The sequence below is a fragment of the Malus domestica genome, chromosome 06 (assembly GCF_042453785.1).
Source record: "Malus domestica chromosome 06, GDT2T_hap1".
In the NCBI taxonomy this organism is placed as follows: Eukaryota; Viridiplantae; Streptophyta; class Magnoliopsida; order Rosales; family Rosaceae; genus Malus; species Malus domestica.
In genome coordinates, this window is record NC_091666.1 from 25,071,166 (window position 1) to 25,094,915 (window position 23,750).

A 23,750-nucleotide genomic window follows, 5' to 3' on the forward strand; every position below is an offset into this window, starting at 1 on the left:
CACCCGTATCTAGTATACATTAACGTATAATGTTTAACAGAATTTTTTGAGTAGTGAATCTTTAGTCGCTCATTCAACGCTTCATTCTTTCGTTTGCATGCAAAATATAAAACTTCGTCAAATCAGTTGGTCCGTGAAAATACGGGTATATTTTCAAATTTTCGTATGTCAGATGACCGTAACACGAAACGTACGCAAGTGGACAGTTGCGTTGCGTCCACCAAACACCAGGAAGTCTCGAGGAATGCAATCTCTCCCGTGGAAGTTGGGCCTTTAAGTTTACCCGTTCAATCTTCTCTCTCTCTCTCTCTCTCTCTCTCTCTCCTCTCTCCTCTCTCTAGATATAAAAAGGCGATTCAGACTAGAGGGACAAATCGTTGAAAACGACGGTAAGAGATTTCTGGGGCATTTCTCTCTCCCCCTCCCACAGATCATTACCCATTGCCTTTACCCCCACCAACTACCTTCAACTGCAATCCCTCCACGCTTCCTCCGCCGTCCCGCGGCTGTTGCTGCTTTTTCACATTCTCTCTCCGCGGCGATCTGGTTCGTCCAATTTCTCTATTTCGCCTGATATTTATGTGTTTAATTTGTTGCTTGCCGATTTTGTTTAATTGTGGTCTCGATTGAATTGGGTCGGATTCGAATTTGGGATCTTTGTTTCTTTCTTATTTGATTTGTTGATTGGTTAGGTTGTGTGAATCATCAGCCATGACAATTCCGGATTCGGATTTCATGATGGAAAACGGAGTTAGTTGCTTACCCAACACGCCGGAGGAGGAGAAGCGGATCATCGATGAATTGGCTCGAAAATCGGAGGCCAATGTCAAAGAAGGCAACTTGTTCTATGTTGTTTCCTATAGGTGTGTGCTCCTCTTTCTTTGAATTTAATGCTAGAGGTTTTATCTTTGGATTGGCAGCCATCTATTTGCATGTTATTGTTGCTTTTGTTTTGAATCTTTCTTGAGAAGTGCTTTTCGCATCGTAATTGTTTGGTTAATTCTGGGTTCTTAGTTTCTTGTGGGTTTTACGTGCTTTCTAAGCCAAAAGCATGCATTTGTGCTATGCTTCTGTATTAAGCAATTGGGTATTTGATTAGATTTTCTTTTGTTTATTTTTCGTGTTTAGTAAGTCACTCTCTTTTTCGCTTTCTTTTATCACATTCATATGGTTGCTTTTTACATGGAGCATGTTGATTCCAAACTTTGGCTCGACGAATTAAGACCGTAACAATCACACCAAGAACATGAGTCAAGCGATGTAACATGGTTCACCTAAGTAGCACTGTGTCCACATTGATTTGTGTTGTGTTTTCACTAAAAGTGTTGCCTTTACTTAGAAGGCTTGAAAGCCTTTTTTGAGAGAGTGAGAGTGAATGTAGATGGAGATAGTTACTATGAGAGGGGGAACCTTTTAAATAGGCTAACGCTTGAGTTTTTTTAACTGGTGGGCCTCCTTCGTGGGCTAAGGCTCGGCCATGGGTGTAGCAAACCATGTGAAAAGGGCTCCCCCAAGTCTCCCAAGCATTTACTTAGGCCTGTTTGAAACTGCTTTTAGGATGACTTAAACCACAATCTTAAAACGAAAGGTGTTTTGACATTGTTTGACATAAAATCTTAAATAGTACTTCTGAATTTCAAAAGTTCTTTTAGTGTATCTAGAGGGTACCTCCCTTCTGCTTTAACAGAAGCATTACTAAACGAAGTTTTAATCTGGTGCTTTTACAAAAATTGGTTATGACGTTGTTCAGTATGACCAATATCCGGATCAGTTTTAACTAGGCAAAATTTTCCTTACACTTTGTTGAACAGATTTAATGTTATCTGCATTATAAGAATCTATACTACTATATGGGTGACACTACTTTGAAGACTTCTTGACTGTAATTTGGGTTACTGGCTGTTGTTTGAATAGTAAAAATGCTTGCATGTTTGTAACTAGGTTTATTCTACTGTTTGTCCAGGTGGCACTCAAGCTGGAAGAGGTATGTTGAGCAAGGCACTGGAAAACATCTATATGACGAGCAGGATTTTGTGTCTCAAAAGTTGGATCTGCTCTCATCTAAAAATATAGCTAGACCTGGACCTATTGATAATTCTGATATAGTTGTAAATGAATCTGAGGGCAGCGATTTACAACTTCATAGTACACTGCTGGAAGAGCGTGACTATGTCTTAGTTTCTCAAGAAGTTTGGGAAAAGCTTTTCGACTGGTAATTACTTATTTTGCATCAAACCCCTTTCACTTGTATTCTATTTTCTTTAAAAGTATACAGGGAGTGTGTTTAATAATAAATTCAATTTAAAATAGGTGCAAGGGCACCTTTTTCATATTTTGTTCCTTATTTTTTATAAAAATTATCCTTTAAATCTTACAGGTACAAAGGAGGTCCTGCATTACCAAGAAAGATGATTTCTCAGGGTGACCTTATCAAGAATCTGATGGTGGAGGTCTACCCGCTCTGTCTTAAGATTATTGATTCAAGAGACAGCAGCCAGACAGTTGTAAGATTAAGCAAAAAGGTACATTAATATTTCTTTTGCTTTTTCCTTCATACATATAAGTTTTGGAAAATTTTTCATTGCTTGTAGAAAAGGATATGTAAGGGGTTGCCATCTAGAGTTGTATTTTCATTGTTTTTTATTTGTCTGATGGTGTTGCATTCTTGGAAGTGTGTAAACTTTGGCTGTCGTGGTTGTGAATCTTGTGATGGCTTTGACCATATGTATATAGTGTACAATGTAGGTTTTAACAAATTTAGTCTGTTTCAGGCTTCTGTACAGGAACTTTACGAGAAGGTGTACAAAATTAGAGGAATAGAGCAACAAAAGGTACATTTACATAGTTGTTTACCCCTTTTGGGAGTTTTTGACTTCATTTACTATGAAGTTAATCACATTCGTTTTTCCTTTCTTAATTTTTAATCACAGGCTCATATTTGGGACTACTTCAACATGGTGAAGAATTCATTATTGAGTGCTTCAAACCAAACCCTAGAGCAGCTGAACTTGCAGATGGATCAAGAAGTGAGTTCTATTGTATTATTAATTAGGATATTCTTTGTTACTTAAATTGAATGATTGCTTATCATAAATTATTACACAAAGGAATAAATAGAATTGGTAAAGATAAACATGAGATATACTAAGTTGGTTTTCCAGCCTACTATTACTGATTAAGCTGCATTTTTAAGTAGACATTTGCTGTGTGGTGGTTATTTTTGCACTCTTTCTTATTTCCCACTTGGGATTGGGATTTATGTGTATCAGCATTTTGCTTTGACTTCTGAATTCTTTCTGGATGATTCTCAGATTTGTCAGTTGTGACGTTTATTTTTATTTATCTAATGACTTTATTGATCTATACTTTTCCTGCAGATTCTACTTGAGGTGCAAGTTAATGGGAACTTTTCTTCTCAATTCTCCATGGATTCAACAGGAAATGAGTTAGCATTGGTACCCCTAGAACCATCAAGGTCATCTATGACAATTGCAGGAGGGTCTTCCTTGTCAAATGGTCATTCAATGGATTATAGTTATAATAATTTGCACCAGGGAAGTGCCTTAAGCAGCTCAACATCAACATTTACAGATGATAAAAGTTATGTTTATAATCCAATGAAAAAATTAGATAGGGGAGGTTTGGCTGGATTGCAAAATCTTGGAAACACATGTTTTATGAATAGTTCACTTCAGTGCTTAGTTCATACACCTCCACTTGTTGAGTATTTCTTGCAAGATTACTCTGATGAGATCAACACTGACAATCCTTTAGGGATGCATGTAAGTGTGGTTATCTTTTTCATATTTCACTCACGCCTTCTCCATGCAGATATTATTGAATATTAATTTATTTTTCCCTTTTTTCCCTTTAAAATCTGACATATGTAGTAATTCTGCAGGGTGAGCTTGCTCTTGCATTCGGTGAGTTGTTGAGAAAATTGTGGTCATCAGGACGAACAACAATTGCACCACGTGCTTTCAAGGGAAAACTTTCTCGATTTGCTCCCCAGTTTAGTGGCTATAATCAACATGATTCTCAAGTTAGTACTATTTGTTTTCTTAATATCTTCTCTGTTTAATGCTCTTCAATGTAATAGTATGCTATTATCTAATGTTAAATGTGCAACAGTGTTTCTTTTTTTTAAACAAAATATCACTTGATCTTGAAAAGCCACCAAGAGTGTTTTTCTAGGGTATTTATAACAAGCTACATTATTATTGTATTTTTCTGAATGGTAAGTTCTTTTTTCAGGAACTTCTTGCTTTCTTACTTGATGGACTACATGAAGATTTGAATCGTGTCAAGAATAAGCCGTACATTGAAACAAAAGATTCAGATGGTCGTCCAGATGAGGAAGTTGCAATTGAATGTTGGAAAAATCACAGGGCCCGAAATGATTCATTGATTGTGGATGTGTGCCAAGTAAGAATTGTTTTGTGACTGTTAGTGTTATATCATACAATGTGTGCATGTTGCTACTGCTAGATCTTAAATGTCAGCTCTTTTTCTCTCTTCAGTAATCCTATGTTTGTTATGCTAATATTTTTCAATTTGGTTTTTTTGACCAATTTGATCAATTTATATTGAATGGACTTGCTCTTTTGTATTTAGCTGTGTTTTTTTTTCTTTCTTTCAAGAGTAATTTTTGCTTCTCTGTGTAGTTGGATGTTCACTTTGTGTCATACAAGCAATCTATTTCTTAATTAAGGAACTTTTGTTAAATGTACAAGGTTTATCTTTTGGTTATTGACTCACATTTCTGGTTTAACTAATGTCCAGGGTCAATATAAATCAACATTGGTATGCCCAGTTTGTAGCAAGGTTTCAATTACTTTTGATCCGTTTATGTACCTATCATTGCCACTACCTTCAACTGTCACCCGGTCAATGACGGTAACTGTGCTTTATGGAGATGGGCGTGGGCTTCCACTTCCGTACACTGTAACCTTGATAAAAGATCGGTGCTGTAAGGATCTTATTGAGGCATTGGCTAACGTATGCTGCTTGAACAGTGATGAAACCCTTCTGCTTGCTGAGGTAATATGGAGTTCACTGACTTAATAGTTCCTTTTGTTTTTTATTCTTTATTTTTCTGTGGCATCAAAACCTTTTTGTTAGCTCAAAATCATTTGTTGGCTCATTTCAGCATTCCTCTAGTTTAAGTTTTTAAGCAAAAGAAGTAGCCTATATGGTATCAAATTTATGGTCTCAAGAGGCGTTGGAAACCTCTCATCCCCATTCCCCAATTAACTGTGAACTATAGATTGAGGCCCATGCATATGTTTCTCTCTCGACCACATGCAATATAATATATAGGGGCTGCAAGTTAAAGGAGTGTTAACTTGATATATATTATTGTTGGCACCTAACAACTTGAGTTTTTGGGTAAAATATTAGTCTTAACACTTCCATTTCAGGTATATGAACATCGAATTTATCGATATTTGGACAACCTTTCTGAACCATTGTCTTCAATTAAGAATGATGATCGGATTGTGGCCTATAGATATTCTAAAGAAGAAGTAGCTTCCAGAACCAGACTTGAAATTATTCATCGACGGCAGGAAAAGTGAGTCTGCTTCCTTTATCTCTAAGGTTTAATTTATATAAGCAAGGAATGTCGATTTCAGTGAAAAATCTGAGGACCATGGAATTGTTCTGTTTTTTTTTTTTTTTTGTAAACCCTGATAAATAGGTGATTAAGTATAATTGCTTAATCACCTAGGTTCTGCGTGTATCCATTGGATGAGCTCTTTATCATTATTGTTTTTTCCTTTTTGGCTGAATTATTAACAAAAGCTATTGTCAACTTGCAGATGTGCATTAGATCCTCTGAAGGGTCAGAGAAAGCTTTTTGGAACACCTTTGGTTGCCTATCTAGGAGAAGACCGGATAACTGGTGTTGATGTTGGTAGAGCTGTTTCTAAAATTCTGTCGCCCTTGAAGAGAGTGGTTAAGCTTCATAGCACGAAACAAAATGGATTAGTTTCAGAAGCCATTCATGAACCATCAAACAGCCACAATTTGAGGCCCACGGAGAACATAGAGCTAGAGGAATCATCAAGTGGCGAGTTATCCTTCCAGCTATTTTTAGCTGATGAGAGGGGTATGACCTGCAAACCACTTGAAAAGTCTTCATCCATAAGTCCCGGTAAAATCGTAAAGATATTTGCGGACTGGACTGACCAAGAAGACGAAGTATATGATGCTAGCTATCTCGGGGATCTACCTGAGGTACACAAGAATGGGTTCACAGCAAAGAAAACTCGGCAAGAAGCTATTTCCTTATTCACATGCTTGGAGGCATTTTTGAAGGAAGAACCTCTAGGTCCCGATGATATGTGGTTTGTACTTTTACCTATTCTAATGGTTTCTGTACGGCATAATATATAATTTTCGGGCAAGTAGGTATCATCCTTGACGTATGTTATTGAATTTTGCAATACAGGTACTGCCCTAAGTGCAAGGAACATAGACAAGCTACAAAGAAACTGGATTTGTGGATGTTGCCGGAGGTTCTTGTTTTTCACCTGAAACGGTTCTCATATAGCAGATACTCAAAGAATAAACTTGATACCCTGGTGACTTATCCAATTCTTAATCTTGATTTGAGTCAATATGTGAAAAGCAAGGATGGAAGGCCTCATCTCTATGAGCTATACGCCATTAGCAACCATTACGGCGGTCTAGGTGGTGGGCACTACACTGCATATGCGAAGGTAGGATAGCTCTAGTGCATCTCATCATTTTTCATTTGAATAGTTTTTCTCGGTCGGTCAAGTATTAGCATGGCAAGCCTTGAAGTGACATGTTATCTTTCCGATTTGGCAGTTGATTGATGAGAACAGATGGTACCATTTTGACGACAGTCACGTATCTCCAGTGGATGAAACTGATATCAAGACTTCGGCCGCCTATGTGCTGTTTTATCGGAGAGTTAAAAGTGGACAAAATACCGGAGAGGCAGAGTCATCAGGGACTCGTATGGAATCTTGAGCGGGGATATCTCGTGCATCTTGCTATATCATAAGGTTTTCAAACTTCCCACCAAGTTAAGCCGGCTTGGTGCAAGAATGGTGAGCACTGTGGCTGGTTGAACATACAGATTGCACGGCGCTGGGAGTGGACCAAACAGCAATACGAGGGGAAGGAGCTGCACGACATGGCGGTTGGTACTAAGAATTTGTTCTCCATCTCATACAATATTCTTTTAGAAAACGAAATTTTGATGGACATTTATTCGTGGGGAAGGGTAGCAAATTATATATGGAACTTGCATAAGATGTTGGTGTTTTTACGGCTGCCACGATAAAGCAGTGAAGGCTGTCAAGTGTAGACAGAATAGATTATGTAACGGAACACTTGTTTGGTGTTAATACGACCAGACGCATATTTGGTCGAAATTTCTAAGAGCCTTGTGTTTTACTTCAATGCTGGACGTTAATTTCCGTTAACTTTGTCACAATTTTTTGTCATTTTGGTCACAATTTTCTGTTAATTTCATAACGTACACGTGAATGGTGATAACCATTTTGTTTTTATTTCTTTTGAAATTTGAAAACTGAAATCTTTGAAAAGTATTTTTAGATTTTCAAAGAAAAGAGAACTGAAAATTGCTTTCTTAGGAACTGTTTGATACCATGTCCTTTTTAGTTTTCATTTTTTTGGAGATTGAAAATTAAAATCTTGTTCGATAGCTGTTTTCATTTTTCAAAAGAAATTCAATCTGAAAACTTACTTTTTTTGAGTTAAGTTTTCAGTTATTGGTTTTCAATTTAAAAAAAAAAAAACTGAAACGAAATGTTCATCCGATGACCCCTTGAGTTTTCGAATTTTAGCCTAGAGTTTAATTTTAAATTTTTAGTTTTAATTCTTTTGAAAGTTAAAAATTGAAAATAATTAAGGTAAAAAATACTACAGTCAATACAGAAAAAAAAAAAAAACTCTTTTAGTACATGAGAAAGATAAAATATTTTACAACAACAAATACAAAAGTGGGGGCCCCTCCCCTCTAGCCTCTGCCTTCTAAAACGCTCCTCAGCACCATCATTAAACTTTAATTAAACACTAATCACCCTCCTACCCCTAATCCACTAGAGTTGTTATTAAGACACTGAATTATAAATAAATAATAATTGCCCTGCAAAAGCCCAAAAGAGAGAAAAGTTAGGAAAAGCACTTATTAAATAAATAAGGTTTGGTACCAATTGAATTGCGTGCCACCGATTGCCAACTAAAAAGACTAAAAGCCACCCACCACCATCATCACTTTCACCAAATGAGCCCCACACCATCCCAAATAATCAAAACCTAGTTGATGATCTCAAGAAAATATCACCTATATGCATCAAGAGGTGTGGGGTGGGGCTCATTGGGAATTTTGTGTTAGGACTTATTTCTAAGAGATATGTTAGCATCAGTCGTTTATCACCGAGCGAGTGTTGATTCTTGACTGTTGGTGTGCATGTAGTGTTCACAATGCATCAAGAGTCAAAGAATTTTAATGCGTGAGTAGGCGACTGATGGGGCTCATTTCCAAATTTGTGTTACAATCAAATTTGAGTTGGTGCGCTACAGTCAGTCACACATCACCAAGTGAACGACTCTTGACTTGACTGCTGATACATGTGAGACTCAAAATGCATCAAAAATCAATAATCATTGACGAGAAAGTGGACAACTGACCGTAAATGCATCAACAGTTAAAAATAGCAGACGATGATGATGATAGTGGGAAATAGTATTTAACATGGTGGATTAGTTTTACCTCGTTCCTAATTCCCAAGCAACCTCCTCTATTTATTTTCTCTCTTTTCCACCGTCCATTCAGATTTTGAGATCTGATCTTGAGCAACTTTAGATATTTTGCTATCAGCTTTTCATCAACAACGAGGCCAGCAGCCACATCATCGCAATCCAACCAATCACATGGAATCTCTCCTGCAAACAAAAATAGCAAAAATTAAATAAAAAACAATTCCATTTGATCACATGCGACACGACGTCGTATCCCGCGGCACCACCGTCCCCGGTACTTATCAACACTGACGACCAATAAGGACTCAACACCTGGACCACTTTTTTTTCAACCATCACATCATCCACGGTAAAAAAGTAAACAGTGAAATTGAATGACTTACCGTGGCGGGGGCGGAGGAAATGGACAAGTATGGCGTGCCGGAAGAACCAGACGGCGACCCACCATTACTAATCGGATTCACCTGTCCCTGGCCCGAACCCGAACCCGAACCCGAACTTGAACTTGAATTAGAGTTTCCAAAGGAAATGTTGCCCGTCGAGAGCCCGATTGAGTACGCGGGCGACCCGTCGGGTTTAAACAGCCCGAAGTTCCTCTCTGAACTCGGGCCGGGTTTCATGTTCTCATTGAACAGGGCGAACACGTAGATGTTGAGATCCGACCCGGGCCTGAGCGGCGTGCCCTTCTTCTGGCAAATGAGCTTGATCAGATTACCGTTGTACTTCTTCGCGTTCTCCGGCGTCGCTCCGACCTCGTCCTCGTCGCCCTTCGACGGCCACCCGGTCTCGGAGATGTGGACCGGGAGCTTCTTGAAACCGAGGGAGCCCAGGGCGGAGTACACGGCGTCGATCTGGGCGAACAGCATGTTGTCGTAGTGGAGATTGGTGGCAGGATCAAGGGAGCCGGAGTTCGGCTGGAAGAGGACGTACTCGAGCTGCACTTGCTTAGGGTTCGATTTGTAAGCGAAGTAAGGGTAGGCATTGATCAGGAACGGCGATCCGGTTTTGGCGTGGAAATTGAGGATCGGAGTGATGCAGCCGGTCAGATCTCGGCGGAAAGCGCCGGCGGACGGCGGATACGAGGTCTGGAGAATGGAGAGGGAGTGGGCGGTGGTGACGGCGACTTGCTTGTCAAGGCCTAGACCGACAAGGGCGGTGTGGACGCTCTGCATTGCCGGGAGGAGATTGTTGCTCAACGACGTGTCGTTGAAGGTGAGGACCTCATTGCCGACGAAGATGCAGGTAATGTTGGTGGCGGGGAGATGGGCCTGGACATTGGACTTGACCCAGGATTGGGCCTGGGCCGGGTCCTGGACCTTGGCAAGGTACTCGTTGGGGAGGCCCACTATGAACTGGACGCCGGTGTTGGCGAAGGCTTTGAGGACTTTGGGATCGGCGTCGTAGAGCTTGATCTTGGAGATGCCGATGGCTTTCACCAGCGGAACGACGTCGTCGGGAGAGGGTAAGTTGTTGGCGATTTGGCCGTAGTTTATCCCCATTGAATTTACCGTTTCTGGAAACATGAACCCTTTTCAAAAACAAAAACAAAAAACAGAGAAAATGTTGTAAATTAGCTGACCAGAATTCAAAATTTTCAAAAAAGATTGCAACTTTGGAAGTAAATAGGGAAAGTGGGAGCTGGGTTTTACCTGAAATGATGAGAATTGAAAGGAAAATTGCAGAGGAGTAGGGGAAGCTAGTGGTGGCTGCCATTTTTGGAGCTCACTGCTCAGCTTGGAGACTGGAAAGGGAAGAATGTAGCTGCAGGCAACTCCAAATTGGGCCACAACGAGGGGAGAGAGAGAGAATGGGCAACTCTGAGGAGAGAGAGTGAGGAGTAATAGTATAAAGCTGTGAACTTCCACTCTCAGACTCTCACTCTCACAAATTCAGAAATGAGCTGGGACGGTGGGTCCAATGTCCAAGTAGGCACGCAACTGTGAAGTTGAGATGAGAGGGGGAGAGAGGAGAGGGAGAGAGCTTACGTTTTAGTTAGTATGAGAGAGAGAGAGAGAGAGAGAGAGAGAGAGCGCTTTAGGTTTTCGTTGGTAGAGGGGATTCAGATATTTTGGACTTATAAAGTAAAAAAAAATGAAAGAAACAATGTGATACAACGGTAATATCATGTTAATCTAATAACATGTTTTAACTTTTAAAATTAGTATTACATGACTGTAAGTATGAAATACTGGCATTCGCGGTGAACAGTATCTTAAGCTAATTAAGCAGTGTTATGCATTTAACTTTTTTCAGTTGATATGCGTTTTGATTCAAGACACTACTAATGGACAATTAAGCTAATTAAACAATATTATATATTTATCTTTCACGCGTGACATGTCTTATTGATTTAAGTTACCGATACATAGGGATGTAACTTGGGCGGGTTGGAAGGTCAACTCAATCCTAACCTAACTTTTACAATTATGGCTCGAGTTCGAGTTGGGTTTCATTCGGGTTCATTTGGGTTTGGATTTAATTGATTTAGGGTTTACTTGGGTTGGGTTCGGGTTGCCCAACTTTTTCAGGTTTAATCTTGTAATAATTTAGTTTCCAAGAATTCTTAAAAAAAATTAAGCCAAGTATCATCAAAGCTAGCTAACTTTAATTTCATAAATCCATCTATTATAAATCTGGCTGACTAATCAACGCTTCTTATTCCTTAAAAGCTTAAGTAATTATAAAGGGTAATATATTAAAAAAATATTTGAAAGCGCGCTGGTTTTTGGACTTGGCTCACTTAGGTGTAATATGAGTATTAATTGATATGAGTTACAATCTGGTTAGATTATGTTTGGTTAGTCGGGTTGGGTTGAGTTAGGGATGGATTGGCAAATGATCTACCAAACTCAACCCAGTCAATAAATGAGTTGGAATTGGATTGGGTTTGGGTGGGTTATAACTAAAAAAAATAAAAAAAACTTGTTCGGGTTTAAAATCGGGTTAGACATGAGTGGGTTTGAATTGGCCTAATCTAAGTTTCACCCCTACCGATACAGTACTTCCATGTATAAATAAAGGGAACTTTAATGAAAAGGTTCCAGTACTATTAACTTTAACGAAAAACTATATTTTTACTTTAAAAAGTTAATCCTGGTACTATTCACTTACTACACATTTTTATCATTTTTGTTAAAATTCAAAAATTTTAAAAATTTTTCATTAGTTTTCCTATAAATAAAAGGTTGTCCAATTTTACCCGTTCCGATTAAGAAAGTGTAAGGGTGTGATTTGTGTGAGCTATTTTGATTCTTCCTTGACATCCATGCTATGATTGATGCATTGGTGTTGGCATTTTGCGGTGGTGATGGGGTTTTTGGTGGGGTCCAAATGACTGTTGTCCGACAACCTCCACATGATCCCCCTTCCCAATCCCACTCAATCAGGGAGAGGTTTTTTTTTTTTATTTTTTGAACTTTTTGGGGAGGCGGTGAAAGGATAGAGTGGGCGCCGCAAACTTTGCTTTAATAGGAGGAATGTTAACCACGCTTTCATTTCATATGAACATTCTCAGTTCTTTTTTTTTTTTTTTTTAAATTTTCCTTCTCGTTCTACCTGCTCGATAATTCAAACTGCTTATTTAAATATATTAAAAATTATTGAAATTCAAAGTGGTTTAGGAATTTAATAATTATTCAATAAATGTACAACCATGTTTATAATAAAACGTTGAAATATTTTGACAACGGTGGTGGTTGTGGCTGGGGAACCTCTCTGCCACCCTCGCTCCTGCTCTGCTGTCCTTGCTCTGCGACCAACATCTCCTGCTACTCACCCCTCCTGCCACTTTTGTACCCGCATCCTCCTTCACCGTGGACACGAATCGGCTTTATTTTAGTTTCATGCATTTTGTTTTCTTGTTTTTTTTGTTGTATTGCCCAGATTAGTAGATTTTTTTTTTTGAAGGGGCTGTCATTGCCGTTGGTTGCTTTTTTAGGGTTCGAGAAAAACGGCAGAGGCAATTGCCGAACAGAAGGAAGATACGTGGCATGCATGCCAATCAAAGGAAAGCTGTGTGAATCGCCGTTTCTGGCTGGTTGCTGGTTGGGATGAATACTAAATCTTATCTCCTTCGTTATCTTCTTGAACTCTGATTTGCTTTTGCTTTGTTTTAAAGGTTTATGGTTTAATTATTCAAGGGCCGCAAACAAAATATGAGATGTTTGCTGATCCAAAGTCCACATCTCATGTGTCACTCCTACGAAAATTTATTGTCTTTTATTCATAAAGACTTACATAGAACGAATTTACTTTCACACGTTATACTGGTAATGTAAAAACATGTATTATTGGTATAGGATGCTAACGTTATGATAAACTTGTGCCATAAAAGTTTTTCTTCCTTTCTCCACCATGTCCATTTGTGCCTTCCACAATTAATTTCATTCAAATATTATGGGGAATCTATTTAATCTACAAGAGAGGGTGGCCTAATATAGCAATTCGAACGTTGGGAGAAATTAGCGTGCGATCGCATATCGGAAGTTGAGAGGCGTTGTATTTTTGTGGGAGTTGTCTTCTAAATTTTTCTCTTTATATGTTGAATTTTGCCCTAGAGCATCATCATGCTTGTTACTGAAATTATTACTCGGAGCATTTGGGTTGATTACTTGAGTCCTAATTAACTATTATTCTACCTCCCTCCACCATCATATGCCCTTTTGTTACTTCTAATTGATTGTGGGTTGAAAGTTCCAACTGATCAAATCTTTCCTTTTTGGAGGACTCGGACGAGTTTGTTTAGATTTTTTAATGGTGTTATGGAGTATCAAATACTCTTAAACTTTCTATCCATAAGATATTTCGTTAGAAATATAAAAATTAAGATCTAACAATTAAATCACTCTAATTATCCTGTACCGCATAGCATGGCAGAGATTTTAAAGGTTTGCCATGCTATGCGGTACATGATAGTTAATTGATCAATAGTAGAGCTTAGGATTCCACGAAAACATCGTGTTCTAATGTGTCCAAGTCTTCACAACCGCATCAAAGACGAGTCATATTCATTATGTTCTTACAAACTTCATTGATCAATAGAACAATCCCATAGATTTTCACAAACAAGCATAGGCTCTCTCTTGAAGTTAGCACACTAGCTTATACGTTAATATTCGAAACCTAATGCTCAGGGAGTGGCAACATTTTCCTTCGCAAGCGGGGCAATCTCTTCCCCTTCAAGGTCTTGTTTGTTGCCAGCAACTTCCATGCTCAACAGCAGCTTTTCCCATTGTTTCGAAGGTCCCTGAATGAAAGAATGTTGTTCAATTACTGTTCTAATTGCAGAACCAAAAATTAAACTCGACTTAGCAACTCCGAGTTAAACTAACCTTCCACGAAAGATCTTGGGCCATGCAATTCTGGATCATCTCATTCAATGCAGGAGTACCATAAGTTGCAACAGCTCTCTTGACAGTAGTAGCAATTGCAGCTACATCTGCTGGATCAACTTTGTCACACTGAAAAAAATCACGAGAGAAATTTGTTGTTATAGTCATGTAAGTAGCACAAAGGAATAGAAACTATAGTGCAATTCTGTGTCGTAGATGCAAGCCAAGCATTGACTTACTTCGACGTTGAAATCTCCCATCTGAAATCCAGTAAAACCTTCTTTGACAGTGTCGACAAGTCCACCAGTTGAGGCAACAACAGGCACCTGAAGTTGTTGCATTCATCAGTTGAAGACATCAGCAATGCAAGTATGAAACGAGAACAAAGTGGTGAAAGGGGAGTCATCTAGCTCCTTACCGTTCCATATCTCATTGCGTGCAACTGAATGAGACCGCAGGGTTCGAATCTGCTTGGGATCAACATGAAATCAGAACCACCAATGATCATGTGGGCTAACAGGACATTGAATTTTGCAACTCCTACAGCCTTTCCAGGATATTTGATCTCTAGCTGTTTTATCTGCGTCTCCAAGTACTTCTTGCCGGTTCCCTAATAGAAAGTACATATCCTTCCATCAAACTCAACTCTCTATGCTTAGTGCCAACAGAAAAGTGCTAAAGAAAGCAAACAAACGAGATCTTACAAGGATTATTATTTGCAAGTCCTCCTCTCCAACAAATTTTGAGATAGCTTCTACTAGAATATCCGAACCCTTCTGCTCCTCTAGCCTACCAATGAATCCGAACACGGGGATGTTCCTGTCAACTGGAAGCCCAACTTCTGCTTGAAGAGCCTCCTTCAACAAAGGCTTTGCATCTAGGACCTGAACATACAATTCTGATCAGTACAAAGTTTTCTTTTCCTGCTCCATACATCAAGGAATTTAAAATTCTTAGGAGTTACTCACAGTTGTATTATCATATTTGATATCTAAGTGTTTGTCAGTGGCCGGATTCCACTCTTGAACGTCCATGCCATTCAGGATACCAGTGATGCCGGTTTTGCGAATGATGTTATCTAATTCCACACCTTTGTCTTCTCCAGAAACAAGTTCCTGGGCATAGTATGGGCTCACAGTTACAACCCTGTCGGATTCAAGTATTCCGGCCTTCATCCAATTGATTTTTCTTCCTTTCACGGGTTTGTCATGCCTGCAAACAAAACATTCACAAAAAGGAACAATATCTCATTTCCGCAAACAAACCTTTAAAGTCCATCGTATAGTTTCTACATCAAATGTGTAATATGTTATACATACCCATCAATGAAGTCGAAAGAACCCTTAAGGTTGTCGGGCAAATCAAGAAGTGAGAAGTCCGAATAAGGAAATCTGCCCTGGTAAGCTATGTTGTGGATGCAAAATACGACCTGCCATTCATTAATCCAGCATTGTTTCAGTTTTCATTTAAACAAAATTGTTGTGGACTCTAAAATGGTGCTCTTCAAACGCAGGCTACCTTACCTTCGCATTTTTGTAAATCCCCTTCGGTTTGTAGATGGTTTTTAAGTAGCAGGGAAGAAGAGCAGCGTGCCAATCATTAGCAATGAATACAACATCATCACCTGCATTGTGGTACCGATGGATATACATCGTTAGTTATTCTCTTTCTTCGAAGAAATTATACTTTTTATTAAGACAAAGTTTTTGAGGAAAAGAGAAAGATGCACACCATATGGTCCAGAGAAGTATTTGTTGCTGTGCAAATTAAGCACCCTTGGTGCCTCCAAAGCAGCCTGAAAGATCGAAAAATTCACAACTGAACTTTATGCGTGTTTCAGGTTTGTAAGATTCATCCATTGCTTTTCGTGAAGAAATCCTCCGATAAATTAGATAACACCAGGATAGTTTCATTTTCTGTTCTTTCAAGCGGATAATTTCTAAAGTTCGAGAAAAATAAATCAAACAAAGAGCATGACATGCCTGGCACAGCAAGCTGAAGCGAAATTGGTTGTCCATGTAGTCCTCTCCTGTCCTCGGGCCATAGATTTTGGATCCCGTTTTACCCCATACCTTCACATCCACATTGCTCAAGCATCAGTTGAAGATCTAATTCAACACATATTCATACAATATCCTAGAAACTTTCAGCAAATAGCCTCAGACAATTGGAAATAAATTTCATACCTTCTCAAGGAACAGTGGGTGATCCACAAAGACACGATCAACTCCGCGTTTGTAGCAGTGGAAGAAGCGAACAGTTTCAACCCTACCACCAACTTCTATCTGTATACATAGAACTTGTGATCATTCAAAGAGAATTTCCACCAAAGCACACATTACTCACTGAAGCATGAAACTGCGAAAGCATCTCCGAAACATTTTAACATTGTTCAAGTATAAGGAGCATATAGAATCTGCAAATCTTACCTCAACTAGTACACTAGTGTCCCATGCATCTTTGTACTGGTCGTAGCGTGGAGACACGGTCATAACACGGTGCCCGTTAGCCTAGAAATGAATCAGGCACAAAAATCAGTTCAATTAAATCCAATGAGATGAAATGTGAAACTCACAGATCAAACTTAAAAAATTCACTAACCGCCATAGCCGGTGGAAGTCCTCCAAGAACATCACCAAGGCCACCAGTTTTGCTCCATGGACCAACTTCAGCCCCCACAAACACCAAGTTCATTCCACTCCCACATACAATCTTCCCCACAGACCGATCACTCTCTGCCTTCTCAGATTTCCTCATGGCTTGCTTAGCAACCGCGTTGGGATGGATCATCATCCTAAGCATATCCAAATTCCTCAAAGATCTTAGCCCATTGTGAGTCATGGGTTGGTTCCACATACCCATCTGCCCCAAGTTTGTTCTGATTTCTAACCCTGAAGCTCCATCGACATGGGAACTCTTTGATACAAATTGTGAGGCTGCCAGAGTTGCCATTTCTAGAGTCCTTGCTTTGAAACACATCAACCAAACCAATATTTCAGAAGAAAAAAAGTATAGTCAAATCCACAAATTTATTTTTATTCGAGCGGTATTCTAATTAATTTAATCTAATCTACATGAAAGGGAATTCGTAACCAGCTAGACTAATTCCATGTCCGCAAAGTCAACAACTTTTAAGCCAAAAAAATTAACATGAATACAGAATAAGATGTTCAAGCAAAATCAAAGACAGATTACCCTAAAAAGATGACCAAGGAAAATTTGTAAAGTTTCAGGCTCATAGGGTTGACAGATTAATAAAAAAATATAGACCCAAAAATTATGATCATGCAAATTTGAAGACTTTGAAGATCATGGGATTTTTAGATTACTCAAGCAACAGACACAATGAAAGTATCATTAAATCAAACACAAAAATGATTACCTTAATACTTAAAATTGAAATTATAACAAATTGAGAAAATCTCTGAATATTCTTTCATGCAGTGATCAAAATATTAGCAAAACTAGGAACGGATCATACCAAGTTATGTGACAAATCAAAAATTTAAATCAGTTGCAAAAACATTGTTTGATTTGATCAGATGAAGCTACTTACCAGATCACAAAAATCAGAGATGGTTTCAGTCTCCGAGTCTCACTCAACAGCCAGCTCAGAGTGTTGGTGCGAAATGGAAACTGGGGAGTGTGGGGATTATGTACTTGCTGCCGAGCCAAAAATTTCTTCTAGTGGGGCAACCGAAAACAACTAAGAAAACCTTATTATAGTATGGTTATACGCAATATGATATTAAGGATGGCTTCAAATGATGATGTGTCACAATTTTAATGTTACAAAAATTTCAATATAGTAGTGGAAAGTGGCAAGGTGATGAGAAAAATATAAGTACATGATAGGCGGGAGAGGGTTTTTTCGGTTTGAATGACAGAACAAGAGCACTATTGCTCATATAATATTTGATATGGGGTATAAGTAGAATGAATGTATGTTGGATATTAGATACATATATTTTCTTCAAAGATAACCCGTGTATATTATATAATTGTAGTCTGCAACTAAACAAACAAATTACTTGAGAGGGGACATCTACCCCAGTGAGCCTTCATTGGCTCCATCCATGTTGCTGCCTACATTATTGTCGCATGAAACGTGTCAAAATGGCAATGGTCGAGCTTTCTGGCCCTCTAGAATGATCACATGCAGTCACTCCGTCATGTTGGTTTAACAAACGATGTTATTAATTCACTTGTTAAAGTATAGTTGGACGATATAAATAATATTTTTTTTTAAATATATAGTATAGTATTAATAACTTAATACACGTGCTATAATATAAGAGATAGATAATTGATTTTGTATGATTGTGAGGCGATCACATCAAAAAATTACTAGGCGTTGCATGTAAGGAGTTAGCTCACCCTTATTGCTAATTGTTTTAGGGCTAGATACTCATATTTTAATAGACAGATTGTCCCGATTTTGTGTCTTTGAGAATATGCACTTAAAATACTTATCTCGTAATAAATGATATGTCTAATTTTTAGAGGACATTTAAAAAATCCAAATACATATATTATCATTTGACGGTGTTCAGAGTACACCATTAAACCTCCCACAAACGTGAGGTGACTCATTTCACCTCATGTTCATTGCAAGTTGGAAGAGAGCAACCGGAAAATCTTTTTCTTGAATCAAGTGGCGGAAACGACACCGTTGCGAGCAGTGTGCGGTTGAGAATGCATGGTCTGGTGGTGGTGGGGATTCTGAGGTTGACGGTTCCCCCACAGGATGCGAAAAAAGTACAAAACGACATCCCGATATTTTGTGAAACAGTGAAGCTACCTGGTACGTTAACGTTGCTTTCTTCCACATGTTTGTTGACTCCTATGGAATGTGGAGTTGGTGAGATAATCGACGGTGGAAACCTTTAAAAAAATGCATCAAGTTGCAGTTTTGTATATATTCTGCACGGACATCGTTGAAGCAGCAATCTTCATCACAATGATCAGGTGCTGCATGAATTGGCAGACTAATTTAAGTTGGAAAATTGCTTTCAACACATCTTTTTTATCAATTTTTTTCTTGATTTGACCGGAAGAGTTGGTTCTGCACCATTTTTTGTGATTTAAAATTACTAATGCCATTGAACTTAAGAAAAGTAGAAGGAACAACATTATTTGCATTGTGAATAAGGCCACATTTCTATGCCATCTTGCCAACAAGACTACTTGCTCTTTACCCTTTTACTTAGTAATGGGGAAGTTCAAATTTCAAGCAAAGTAACCTGACTTGTTGAATCCATGGCATCTTAATAAGGTGAATTGGCTTACAAATGTTGTAATTGTTGAAAAGTTGTTGGATGGTGTTGGAATACAATCACGTGGTATAATCAGTTAATGTAGGATGAACAAGATAGATTAAGACCAAGGGTTTGATAAGGCCATTGAAGGTCGGAAGTTGAGATTTCACCATAAAATCAATTTAGCAATATGAAGATTAGTTCAACTTCTTAATGCAATGTATTTTTTTTTTCTTCAATATGAGATTCACATTCAACAACCAAAGCTCATGGGTTTCAGTTGTAGACAAAAGTTTATTCTTATTCTTTGCTAGAGAAATTTTCAGGGGATCATGAAGTGGATGCGAGCAAGATCGGCCCAACCACTACGAATTATTGTATTTTTTGTGTTTGTTGCTTTTGCATGTGGTTGTTTATTTCTGTGAAGTTGATTGCGTGTGTAGTCATCAGGGCTGATTCTGAGTTTTTAGTGTCTAGAGTGAATGCTTAAATTGTGTATGTTGTCAATACACAAACATATATTAGAAAGAAATATTTAACGAGGGCTGGAACCAAGTCAAAGTTGGGTTGCTAGGCCCTCACGCCCTTGTTATATTATTTGAAGAAAAAACATACAACACCGGGACATAGTACCTAAATCATCATGAGACTCATCACAAACACCTTTCTCTACATCACCACCATTTTTGTGATCATGAGACTCATCACCAACATCTTGCAAGTCTTCACCAACATCACTTTCTATTAAATTTTCAAGCAAATCATTCTTTTTAGAAGAAAAAAAAATCTTTTTAACTTTGAGCAATTTTTATTCTTTGCTCTTTTTTTTTTCGTTTTATATTATCAGATTGTTTTTTAATAAGCATAGCTTTAATAATTTTTTTTCTGTTTGAAAAATTACCTACACAAGATAACAAAGATTTCCAATTCAAATTATCATCCCAACGTAGATTATATATTATTAAATTACTAACATAATTTATATAATATAAAAAATTAGAAAATTACCTACTCGTGTTTTGCTGCTTTAGTGCTTTGCAATTGCAAATGAGAATGATTATCCCCCCTTCTATTATCATCATTTTCTCTCACCTTATTTTATTTTTTTTTGTCTTTTTCTTAATATAAAAAATTCAAAACAAAAAATTGACGTTACTTAATTGTAACCGTTAAATAGAAAGAAAGAGATAGAAAGGAAGAGAAAGGGAGAAAATCTTACTCTATTGCAAATCGCAGCAATCTGCAGCTTTAGTGCTTTTTGCAATCTTGATCTTGCTACTCTTGCAGTTGCAAACTTGCAAAGTATCAAGGTGCGTGTCCTTGACTCTGTCACTCTGGTAGCGAAGAATACGAAGATGAAGACGAAGGCAAATATTTGGGCTTAGAAGACCTAGGGCGCCTATCAGGGTCCAAAAGTTTTGATGCCTCCAACAACTTTGGGTCCTGGATAGGAGAGATTTTTCAGCGTTCGCGTCACATGAAGTGGTACATCACTTGTCCTTATATAAATGTTGGATTATGTGTGTTAAAAGGTTAATAACTTAAAAATTAAAAATTTCCACTACTTGCATAAAAATACGTGGTGTACCATCCGTATTCCCCGTCACAACTAAAAATTTTCCCCTGAATAGGTGCACTGTTTGCACACACCAATCACCGGCTCTGACAGTCATCATACTCCATTTATAACAAAATACTTAAAAGAGAGTATACATAACGTAAATTAATTAAACCAGATGATTGTATTTCAATACCAAATAATCTGGTGTTGATTACATATTCATTGTTTTAGACTCCATCAACAAAATACAGTTATTTTTTCAATCTTCTGTATTAACACTTCATAGATCAGATCAATGACATTCCTGCTGTAAAGTGCAAACGCCTTTAGTCACACTACTCATAGTCTCATACCATCCACATATTAAGTACAGTCTCAAGCAACAAGTTATCTTCCAATCTTCTGCCTAATACGTGTTAATTAATAATCAAGTTATAAAAAGACCACACACAAAATGTATACAGAAGATTTAAACACGAACCACTTTTTTCATGGCCCACGTGCACTTCAAGTTTTCATCAAATTATTGCCATATGCGTTCTTCAGATTCTATTTTATATTTTCCCAACTCCACTTCTTCTTCCATAGAACTAATATTATAGTTTTATAATTTCATTTTAGGACAATTTGGATGCGATTCCTAATTACCCATGTTATTTGACTAAAACTTTCGTGGTTTTTACTTTTTGATCGAAGTTCTTGATATAAATGTAATAATGTATTTCTATGTAAGTTATTATATTTTTAAATTAAAAATGAAATTTGTAGTTATTTATATTAATGAGATTTTAAATAAAACCCATAATTTATTGGATTAAAAATATTAAAGATGAATTATACTCTTCAATATTTTTGTGTCTATATGACACATCCCGACCCGGAATGTTCACTAGGACTCCGAATCGAGCTGTGTTGCCTGACACCTGGAAGGTGACGAAGCCATAAAGTGAGGATGTGGAAAATGTGAATAAATTTAAACCTAAAAGTGCCTAAGTACATGAGTGCGCGGTGAGCAGGTATGAACCCATTTCACACGTGATGTCAGAGTATAAGTAAAGCACAATAAGGTAAGATAAGGATTGTACCATCATAGGAAGCCACCAGTACTGGGATATGCCACGAATCATCGTCGATACAAAAACTTTGCTACTAGAATCTAGAGGGGCGCAAAACAGAAAATGTGAGTGGGCAAAAACAAAGCTTTTCAAAACCATTTCTCTTTCTAAAAATAATAACCCCTTACCGTAAAACATGTATAATTTTCCCAGAAAATAGTAATACATACGTATATCAAAACCATACTCGAAATACCAAAATCCACATGTATGCCATATCAAATATCTCAGCATAATGAATAAGTAAACCAGGTGAAGTAAATTAATAAAAAGTGAACTGCCAGTCGGATCCACCTATTGTGGCCTGTACGGCTGAACCTATAGCTCATCAAGTATGCCTGCACATGAGTTGGAACCACCTAATGTGGTTCGTACGACAGGACTAGGTGTAATAAGTACGCTCAAGTGCTACGATCACGTGAAGATTGTGCGAATAATCGTGGGTCACCTACGAGTCGGAACCACCTATAGTGGTTTGTACAACATGACTGTGCACCTAACTTGGGTCCAAGGTGAGCGTGCAGTGCGGGAGGTGAACATCACGTGAAAGACTGTGCCCTGGCCACAGACGGGAGCACTAACACCGGGGTGCAAGTTTATGAGCTCTAAATGCCTCTATATGTAACCATCATAAAGCAACTCACAATCATCAATACACATACTCACCTGGAACTTACCTAAGCGTCCGCAACATCAAACAATGAATACACAGCTACTAAAAGCATATACCAAAATATAAAACATTTGACATGGCATATAAAACACAAAATCATTTAAATCAATTTTTCTGGGAAAAACATAAAGCATATATATACATATATTGAAAACCAAAAGCCCACTCACCTGGAGTCCACAGTACAATTCCCTAGCACAACTTCGAGGCGTTATGAACAATTGGCGCCTAGAACAATTACCAAACCATATCTCAGAGTTCTTGTCAATAGAACACTTAACTTACAAATCCTATTCAGGAAGATCCGTACATCGGATTCCCGATCAGTAAGTTTCTAAAATCCTCAAATATCATGCACTACAATATATCAAAGTTTAGTGACTGCTATAATAATCGAATGGCGGACCTTAATAAAACTAGGTTCAAATGACAGAAATTCGTTAATCGGACCTCACAAATGATATCAAGGTATTCAAACTTAACCTAGGAAGGTCAGGGGATACCTCGGCCCACGCGCAGCCGTAGGTGGTGGTTGGCCGTCTCGACTTGCCGAAAAATTCAACTATTTCTAAAAATTACCAAATTTCACAGAAATAAAGATTTTGGTAAGTAGAGTAACTTTCATACTTGTGACCAAGGCCAATTGTGCTTGGAAAAGCCCCAATTTCATGAAAATCCGCCGGAACCCTAGGTTTGGGTGGTTCTTGATTCGTCTTCAAATCAACTCCGATTCTCCTACCAATGATTGGGCATTGTTTCTAGCCTCTATAGGAGTGTTATGGTAGTGGCAATTCAGAGAAAATGTTTCATAATAGGAGGATCAACACTGAGAAACCCTCGGGCCCGTGGGTGGTTTTCCCTGCACAATCAAAGAAAATCTCGTCGGGTTTTGGTTAGAACTAGGTGCTAGGATGTTGTGATGAGGTTTGGTGGTGATGGAAGGTTAAAGAAAGCCAGAAATTTGGACAGAAAACCGTCGGAAAACACTAAGGGAATCGGGTCATCGCGCGGGTCAAGGGGAAACCCGGCCCCTTCCCCTCATTTTGCTCCTCC

The 23,750-nt window shown here is 38.2% G+C and overlaps 3 protein-coding genes across 7 annotated transcripts; 1 reads left to right on the forward strand and 2 right to left on the reverse strand.

The window, feature by feature from the left end:
• The first annotated feature begins 63 nt into the window (after positions 1–63).
• Positions 64–7,434, forward strand: LOC103437445 (ubiquitin carboxyl-terminal hydrolase 9-like). The gene is made up of 14 exons (XM_008375914.3): positions 64–546; positions 693–863; positions 1,964–2,212; positions 2,378–2,522; positions 2,772–2,831; positions 2,931–3,026; positions 3,378–3,782; positions 3,902–4,042; positions 4,255–4,425; positions 4,783–5,040; positions 5,421–5,572; positions 5,820–6,347; positions 6,452–6,722; positions 6,835–7,434. The coding sequence occupies exons 2-14, from the start codon at positions 712–714 to the stop codon at positions 6,997–6,999; spliced, it is 2,793 nt and encodes a 930-aa protein (XP_008374136.1). The 5' UTR covers positions 64–546; positions 693–711; the 3' UTR covers positions 7,000–7,434.
• Positions 7,435–7,935: 501 nt separating this feature from the next.
• On the reverse strand, positions 7,936–10,812 carry LOC103437444 (glucan endo-1,3-beta-glucosidase 11-like). Of its 2 annotated transcripts, none has more exons than XR_001790300.3 (4): positions 10,410–10,812; positions 9,144–10,288; positions 8,771–8,943; positions 7,936–8,143 (listed from the first exon to the last, which is right to left on the reverse strand). XR_001790300.3 is itself a non-coding variant. In XM_017332935.3 (4 exons), exons 1-4 carry the CDS (start codon positions 10,471–10,473, stop codon positions 8,075–8,077), a joined length of 1,455 nt encoding a protein of 484 aa, XP_017188424.3. In that variant the 5' UTR covers positions 10,474–10,810; the 3' UTR covers positions 7,936–8,074. The 2 variants fall into 2 exon arrangements, 1 of the variants encoding a protein (XP_017188424.3); XM_017332935.3 differs by having other exon boundaries at positions 9,140–10,288; positions 10,410–10,810.
• Positions 10,813–13,701: 2,889 nt separating this feature from the next.
• Positions 13,702–17,976, reverse strand: LOC103437450 (granule-bound starch synthase 1, chloroplastic/amyloplastic-like). 4 transcript variants are annotated; one of them, XM_008375917.4, is made up of 14 exons: positions 17,647–17,976; positions 16,692–17,056; positions 16,520–16,600; positions 16,277–16,375; positions 16,073–16,162; positions 15,822–15,885; positions 15,614–15,714; positions 15,410–15,519; positions 15,059–15,302; positions 14,795–14,974; positions 14,509–14,700; positions 14,330–14,416; positions 14,091–14,219; positions 13,702–14,005 (listed from the first exon to the last, which is right to left on the reverse strand). In XM_008375917.4, the coding sequence occupies exons 2-14, from the start codon at positions 17,040–17,042 to the stop codon at positions 13,889–13,891; spliced, it is 1,845 nt and encodes a 614-aa protein (XP_008374139.1). In that variant the 5' UTR covers positions 17,043–17,056; positions 17,647–17,976; the 3' UTR covers positions 13,702–13,888. The 4 variants fall into 4 exon arrangements, with proteins under 4 accessions (XP_008374139.1, XP_008374140.1, XP_070679137.1 ...); XM_008375918.4 differs by having other exon boundaries at positions 16,692–17,052; positions 17,647–17,764; XM_070823036.1 differs by having other exon boundaries at positions 17,572–17,681.
• Between the last annotated feature and the right edge of the window lie 5,774 nt (positions 17,977–23,750).